The following is an 8,293-nucleotide window of genomic DNA, read 5'->3' as shown; positions in this document are numbered from 1 at the left end:
AACACTTTGTAAGAGAAAGCTATTTATTGTATTTTCATTATTATAAGAGCTTTAAGGCCTTCTCCACTATTTTACAAATAATTTTAAAAAGTGATCCTTTACATATGAAGATTCTGAAATTCAAAATATATTCTCAAATTAATTTAAAATAAACTTTTTGCAAAGTATATCTAAACACACACAGCCAGTAGTTTATACAACCAAATTTACCTAATTTACAGGTAATCTGAAGTCTGATCATAATTTAAATGAAACTCAGTTTCTTTAAATCTCTAGTTAGTGCTGGTGACTTTTAGTAACCTAGATGCATTTACTTTAAATCATGTCTGCTTTACAGAAAGTTACTTTTGGAAAGAGTGAGAAGGATTTTTTTTTTTTTTTAAACCAGCTTTAGTAATAAACATTCTTGTTAGGAAATGATTGGTCAAATAAGGAAAACAAGGATGATATCATCTGATTATTTTGGAATTCATTTGTTATCCTTAGGTAACAGAATGTGCCCCTAAACACATACAGAACACAGAAGGCCACAGAAAAAGTTCTTCTGAATAGAAAAAAAAAGCCAAAGTAAAATTCACTCTTTTGAGGAAAAACTGACAGCTCAGCTGAAGCTTAAAAACAAAAAAAACCCCTCCAGGCACTCTAGAAAGTGATATATCACAGGATACTACAGAAGTTTGTTGCATGTTATCACAGCCTCCTACCCCTTCAACAGCTGTGTATGAACACACTGCTACTTTTACCTAATAAACACCCCATTATCATCAGAGAGCAAAAAACTTCCATCTGAGTAGCAGACATAATTAATAGTCTTGCAGCTAAATCGAGGGTAAAAAGGCAGAGGTTCCCTGACAGGGAAGCTGATTTCAAAAAGCTTTTTTTCTCTCAAGGGATGAACAGCTCAAATCACAAGCAGGCTCAGACAGCAGCAAGGTGACGGCTAGCACTCTAAAGAGGCTGCTGGCTTCAGCCACCATAATGCAAAAGAGGCACTACATGGGACAAAATTCGTTTGTTTTTCTGAACACAAGCTACTTAAAATGAACCTGACAGCTACTCCTCCTGTGCACACTGGCACACAATGTGAGCATTAGTTTCACACTCTAATGAGCAAACCAAGCAGCTGTGCACGACATAAGCTCTGTTAGAGGAATGACACAGCTTACTGTTCTCATGGAAGTAGACTCGACTGCAATGCTGACTCTCAGTATAGCTCCTGTCCTACTCCTAAGGCTGGGACTTTGAAAGGTGTTTAAACTATATAATGTATCTCTAGATATATGCCACGTATGGCTACCTTTACATGGTACATCAGCCCTTAGCCTGAGTACCTGCTCACTGCTGCAGTTGTTTCTGTAAGACTTAAATCTCATCTGGGCTAACAGCACAGCACAACAAGGATGAAGCCACTGTCAAGGGGTTCTCTGTGTTTTTAGGAGGCAGGCTCAGGTAGCAGCTTGCTTCCCAAAGGACAAAGAGAAAGGAAACAAGATGTCACTTCAGTTTTAACCCTTTTGTCCTATAGAAAAAACCTCTGGTAAACCAAGCAATAGCAATAAAACAGAAGTCCAACAAGAGATGTGGCTATGACTTGTCTTCCTAGAGTGCAAACTAGGTTTCTTCACTTGTGATCCTAAGGATTTGCAGAGCCTTCAAACCTGTCCATGGTTTGGACTAGTTTTGAATGGAAGAGGAGTTAGGGTTTAACATTAGGGCTAAGCTAAATTAATAGCTTGCTGATAACAAAATGAAATGACTTGCTTTTCCTTCCCTCCCACAAGCAGCTCTCATCCTAACTACATGACTCCCTCAATTTATGAACCTAGCAAAAAAGAAAAAAAAAGAGTTATTTTGACCACCAGGGTAATTTTCTGAAGTTTTAGTTGAATCAGGTTCCTGTATGAACAGACCTGTGTCATAGCCACTCTGGGGTAGGTGACAGAAGCATGAAGATGGACAAAGATAAGGTAAAAAGAACAGAGCTGGAGGGAGGTGCAGATCCAAAAGACTGTTAAATCTGATTTCAGTCATCTTGCAGAAGCACATTCCTGTCTGAAAGCCACATTACTAAACAATGTGAAGTAGACTACCCAGTTTTGGGATCCAATCCTTAGGTCAACTGAAGAAAAAAAGATCTGAAAAAAATTACTGAAAAATGGTATGGGAATACGTGCATGCACGACTGCACTCTGATAGGAATACTGTCAAAATAAAAAAAATGAAAACCATCTCTGATCGGTACGTTCAACACACTGTCAGACAAAAGCACAGGAATTGTTTGAGAAGTTATGAATTGTAATATCTGGACTTCAGTGCAGGTCTGAGTTTCAGCCACAGGAGCAGAAAGCTGCTATGATTAGTTTTCATATAAAAATGTGTCCCCAGTACAAAAATCAGATCTCAGCACATTAAAGCCCATAGACACCTTGCCTCTGACTTGATGATCTTTGGAATATGTTTACATAGGAGGTAATTCTGGTTACACTGATTTAACTCAAGATTTCCTCAGAGTCTATAGCATACGCATATTAAAAAAAAAGAAAATAGACTTCAGTAAGAAGTCTTTACACTTTCAAACAACAAAATCTTAAAATATGGAAGCACCACAAGTGAGCTACAGTTTCAGAGGACTGCATCATCTATTCTGGCAAAAACAATTATCACTGTGCAGTAATTAAGCATATGCATACTCCCACTGAAGTTAGTTAGGCATGTGTGTTAATATTGCAGGACTGCGGTATAGCATGTGCCTTTTATAACAAAAGTCCCATGTACAAATTTGGATCCGAATATTTATATTTACCCAAAGAAATATTCATATAGTAAGATACTGTTTGTTCCACCAAACTATTAAGGAGAAACTTAATCTTATTTTAATTCCCAACTATACAGTAAACAAGTGCTGAACTGCAGCAACTGTTTCAACAAGAGAAAAGTTTAGGCCCAGAAAGCTAGATTATAAAGACACAGAACTATATGTTCTAAAGAGACTGCTCATTGTCAAGCATTTGTATTACCACTTGCAGGGAACACCTGATGCTATTTTTTAGCAGGTTTTTCTAATAAAGAGGCTGCAAAACGGAAAGAGGATAAAGACAGCACTTTTCACAGTGTCACATTTACCTGAAAGAATGAATAAGAAATGCAAGAGGAGGTCAGCATTAACATGATCCAAATAAGTTTTCTAAAGAAATCTGGTAAACTGAAAAGCTACATGGATATAGAGCATTTAAAAACAGCAAAAACCAACACAAAAATCATCATGACTTTGGGGCAGGAGGTTTGAAGAACCCAATCTTCCGGAAGTATCGGACAATAAATGGCACAGAAACTACAGTAATGCTGATTCGTACTGGAGCAAACAGTTTGTGAACAGCATATGCCAACACAAACGTGCTTGTACCAGCAGCCATTTTAGATTGCAACGATGATTCACTGAAACCAAGTTTGAAGAGAACTGCAGTCATATCCACACCACTGTGGAAGAAAAAAACAAGACTTTTTAGTTTATTTTTGAAATTACACACTAAAGAACATGAATTAAAAATGTTATTTGTTCAGGGAATTTAACAGAAAGCAACTACTCTTCCAACTCTGGAAATTCAGTTTGAATCTAAGTGCTAAGTACATAAGGAACAAACACAACAAATTCATTCAGCAGTAACTGCCCAAGTTGCTTCCGTAATAGCAGCATATAAAATACTTCCAGAAGAGTATTTTTTTTTCTTAAATTGAAGCGAAATATCTTCTTTGTTTTGCAACTCTATAGTTGCAGTGCATGCATGGAGAATACTCAGACACATGCTCAGCTTCCTCAAAAAACAAAAAAAACCCATTTCTCTGCTTTTGAGTTTTAAAAATTTAGAAATATGTGAATTCGTGTTAGAAATTCACCTTCTCAATATTTAAAATAAAATGTAGCCTTGTATCTTGACGAAACTTATCAGCTAAACGTGCTTGATCCAAACCAAGACACCTGCTATTAAGCTTCAGACTTTTTTTTAACAGAAGAGTACAAAGCTGTTTGAATGCTAAGTATCCTATCTAAAATGTAGTAAGTGAAGAAAGTATTATGGACACTAAATAACTGTTATCCACCAACTCCATAAACATTTTCACTGTCTACAGACACAGCACAGCACCTTTTGTCACGGTCCCCATATTCAGGATAATTTTCCAAAATAAGTTGTTACTGCAGTTTTCCCCCCTTCACTTGCCAGTGCAATATTATGTCACTAAGATTTAAATAGTACCTGAAGGAGAAAAATTTCAATGTCACCATCAGCCCTGATGCATAAATGACAGAAATCAAGTGTTCTCATATTCCTACTGAGGTCGAGAGTTAGGCAAAAACATAGTTTCTCAAAACATTTGCTGCTTGTCTCCTCAGAGGAAGTATCTCATGCTCCACTGGCATTTCTCCAACTAATTCAACCCCACCAGAAGCCACGTAAATAATTTCCCGCTTGTCCCCTGTAAGGTTATCTGGCATTTTCCTTTTTAACCCAAGCCTTTGTTTTAGTGTCTGTTGCTTCTGTAGTTTGAACTGAGTTCACACCCAGAAAAGTAAGTTCATCTGTAAGCTCCAGCACTTTCGTGCAGCTCTATCTCTACAGACCATATTGCTCTTTGATAACAAAAGGCATCTCCACAGAACAAGAATAAATTCTCTTGCCTGGCTAGTACTCTGGTGCAGTCTCTATTCTGTTGTCTTCCCCAGCCAACCCATGGGCCATGAAATTGTGTGGAAAGACAAAAGTGCATCTATCTTTACTCGTGCCTCCTCATGCCCACGTCTCCTTCTAGAAGCATGCGCAATGGTAAGACTTTTTTCCTGGCTAAACTATCATCTAGAGGCTACAGACAACTGTACAAACCACACCTTGACACAGCCAGGTAGAAGATTCCTAGAGATATTAATGAAATTCCAACATGAAATGAAACCCCTACAGCGCCATATTCTTTGAAAACTTGTTTGAGCTGTTGCGATTTGTTGGGTTTCTTGTTTTCACCACCGGGATCTGTGGCTGCCTTTTCAGGGGGTCCTCTTGCATCCTAAAAAGAAAACAATTTAAAGCATTTGTTAGTGTTGAGCATGGTATCATATTCCAGTCAGTTGGACCAGCTCAGTTGAATGAAAAAAGTGGGTTGTGTGCAGTTTGGAATGCTTTAGAAAAGCTAATAACATGCTTTTGGTTTTTCACATCAGCACAGCACTTTCCCTGTGGCAAAGTCCATGCAAGCTGACTTTTTCCACCTAATCACATCGAAGGGATGCATTAAGCTTGGTGCAAGTTTTCACACAATCCACGTTTCATCATTATTATGGTCACAATCCTGTAGCTGACCTAAATGGGTGCCAAGACACACCACAAAGTTACCTGAAACATGGAACTGAGATGCCAAAATATTTTTTACTTGCACTTGCTCAGCTTTATACAGTGTTTTCTTGAAATGTAACTTCTTGTTCAAGGGCTAAGCAGTTGATGGCACTGGAAGCCTATATGTTATCACACAGATGTGGGCTTACTAATAACTGGCAGAAGAGGTCCTATACGTAAAGTTCCTGCAAATCACACACACAAATCAGGGAATTGCTACTGTTGACAGCTACAGCAATACTATTGCCACAGCGTAGACTGTGGCCACGCAGACATGCCAGTGCTGGTTTACGCAGCCTAATCTCACCTAAAAAAATGTTGTCATAGCAGAATTTACTGACACTTCTTTACCTGTGTAAATTTAAAGTGTAGAATTTTATACTAACATATACCCAAAGCAATTTGATATTGCAATGCAGACAAACAAGGGCATATACGTCCACAATACTAATACAGCCCTTGGATACGTCCTCAGACTTGCCATAGAAGAAACACTAGCTGGAAAAAGAGAACGTTCCCACATGGATCTTTCCCTAATTAGTGGAAGGTCATCAGGAAAGATTGGAAGTGTTCTTTTTTCAGCTGAATTCAGCAGCAGTTGTGACAATGTGGCAGCTGGACTAAAGAACACTTGCTCACAGGACAGGTACAGCTAGGGACTGCCTGGCACCTCTTTGTACTGCTAATTTGTTTGTCTTGAAACTGTGATCTACAGAAGAAAAACACACTGATTCATCCTTAGACTTGGCAAGACTGTCAATCAGAACGCAAGTTAGGCTGCTCTTTTGATGCTCCTAGTAGCATCACTTGTTCAGTCGGTGATTTTAATCATACCAAAAAGTCGTCTGCTGCTTCTTTCTAACTGTAATTTGTTTTAGTTTCTATTTCTTCTTACTGAGAGAATACTGATTCATAAAAATGTATTTATGGAATTGTGCAGCTTAATAGGTATTTATTATGATTTGCATTTAAAAAAATGTTTAAACATAACAAACGATGCTAGATGATTTTTTGGGGCTCAGGATTTGTACCATGCAACATTTGGACAGAAATTGAAACTTGATTAAAAAAGAAAAATGTTCAGTAGAAAAAGAATAATTTTCCTTTATGGCTTAAACCAAACAGGGTTACTACTAAAAAGTAAATAAAGAGAATATGTTAAAATATATTTTAAAGCAAAGTCTTTAGGCAAAAGAAAGGATTAATATTTAGTCAGATTACTTCAATCACCATGTACTACAGAGCTCATCCTCTCATTCTTCAGTTTTATTTTCGGGAAGGGGGAAAAGAACGGGAGTTAAAATAGGTGTTTCCACATTCTTTAAGTTTTAAATGACTGAGTTATCAAATAGAACCAGTTGCATAAACTGAACAGTTTCCTCACAATGCCTTCTGCAAAAAGCTGCCCTAACAATTCAGCCAGCAGTGGTTCCACATGCTCAGACAGGAACGTTTGTTTATTCAACAGTATGCATTTCTCAAAAGTCAAGCACGGTTTGAATGGTATTTTAAAGTTCAATAGCTCATAATGACTTTTTCAACCTAACAAAGATGATCACAATGTATTTAAGGGGTCAAATATGAGGACCTTCTTCAGAGAGCTGTTGACACTCTACAGCCATACCTGAGCCTCTGAGGTGCAGCAGGGTCATTGTATTACAGTTTGCAGAAGGGAATCGTAAGGACTAAAAAACAGCTCGTTCCCATCACCCAAGTAGTTTTGAATTCACTCATGCTCTCAGGCTCATATGCCAGGCAACGTCTGGATATACGGATATTCGAGCAAGATGTTAAACAAGCACCACTTCAGCAGATACTGACTACTCAGTATGGTCACGTCCTGAACAACGTAAAGAAAGTAGCAGAAAAAGCTATACTGTTTTTAGTACAACTCTGTTATAATATTTCTTCTAGCAAACCAATTCTGTTCCTATCATTCAGGAAAAAAAAATCAACATTAGGAAGAACTAAGGTAGGAAAACAAGTCTGAGCCAGTGATTTTTATGTTTTGCCACGGGGCTCTAAAAATTAGCCTGAAAACTAAGCTACAGAAGTCCAGCTGTAAGCGAAGCTTTACATGCAAAGCTCACACGGACTACCTGGGCACAGGCCGGTCAAGCAAACACAGCCGCCTCCTCCTCCTCCTCCTCCTCCTCCTGCTGCCAGGGGAGAGCGCCGCAGAGCCGCGGGCCGGACGAGGCGGCTCGGTGCCAGGCCTCCCCCGCGCCTCTCCGTGCGCCAGCTGACTTCGGGAACCGCCGCAAGCCGCGAGGCCGGAGATTTTCCCCGCCGGGGGCAGCCAAGCCCCCGCCGGGAGAGCGCCCCAGCCCGGACAACGCTTCCGAGCGGCGGCGACTTAGGCCGGGAGGCCGCCGCCGCCCACCAAGCGGGACCGGCCGGGCCGGGCCGGGCCGGGCGGCGGCAGGCAGGCGGCAGGACCCCAGCTCACCCCGCTCACCTACCTGGGCGGCGCTGCCGGCCGCGCACCGCGGCGCTACCCGGGGCGGCGGAGGGCCGAGGCGCGGCCCGGCGGCGCCCCCGCAGCCCCCCGGCGGCGGCAGCAGGGGGCGGGCGGCCAGGGCGGCCAGGCGCGCGGGGCCCGGGCGCACCAGCCGCAGCATAGCAACGGTGCGGCGCGAGCGGCTCTGCACGCCGAGCTGGGACCCGGGGGGCGGGGGGGAGGGCAGACCCGACCAGCCGAGCGCCGGTCCCGCCCTCTTTCTTAAAGGGGCGGCGCGCAGGGCGCCGCTTGTGGGGGGCGCTGGCCCTTTAAGGAGGCGTCGCTGCCGGCCTGAGGGGAGCCGCTGCCGGCGGCCTGAGGTAAAGCAGCCCCCGGCGGCCGCACCCGGGGCGGCTCCGCCGTCCGGCCCCGCGCCCGCCCCCCTGGACCTCTTGTGAGGTTTCAGCCATTC

The 8,293-nt window shown here is 41.9% G+C and overlaps 1 protein-coding gene across 1 annotated transcript; it reads right to left on the bottom strand.

Moving 5' to 3' along the window:
* Positions 1-5: 5 nt before the first annotated feature.
* FAM210B (family with sequence similarity 210 member B) lies at positions 6-8,002 on the bottom strand. Its single transcript, XM_068912953.1, has 3 exons — positions 7,844-8,002; positions 4,883-5,055; positions 6-3,477 (listed from the first exon to the last, which is right to left on the bottom strand). The coding sequence occupies exons 1-3, from the start codon at positions 8,000-8,002 to the stop codon at positions 3,261-3,263; spliced, it is 549 nt and encodes a 182-aa protein (XP_068769054.1). The 3' UTR covers positions 6-3,260.
* Positions 8,003-8,293: the final 291 nt, after the last annotated feature.

Source organism: Struthio camelus, chromosome 18 (genome assembly GCF_040807025.1).
Source record: "Struthio camelus isolate bStrCam1 chromosome 18, bStrCam1.hap1, whole genome shotgun sequence".
Taxonomy (NCBI): domain Eukaryota; kingdom Metazoa; phylum Chordata; class Aves; order Struthioniformes; family Struthionidae; genus Struthio; species Struthio camelus.
The sequence above is the reverse complement of the archived record's forward strand: the minus strand, read 5'-3'. Positions and strand labels throughout refer to the sequence as shown.

Bases quoted from the DNA above. Each gene is read 5' to 3' on its own strand.
- FAM210B (XM_068912953.1), bottom strand. From the start codon at position 8,002: ATGCTGCGGCTGGTGCGCCCGGGCCCCGCGCGCCTGGCCGCCCTGGCC. The intron at 5,056-7,843 runs GTAGGTGAGCGG...TTTTCTTTTTAG, and splicing joins CGGCCGGCAGCGCCGCCCAG to GATGCAAGAGGACCCCCTGA. The intron at 3,478-4,882 runs GTGTGGTTTGTA...TTTCTTCCACAG, and splicing joins TTCTACCTGGCTGTGTCAAG to TGGTGTGGATATGACTGCAG.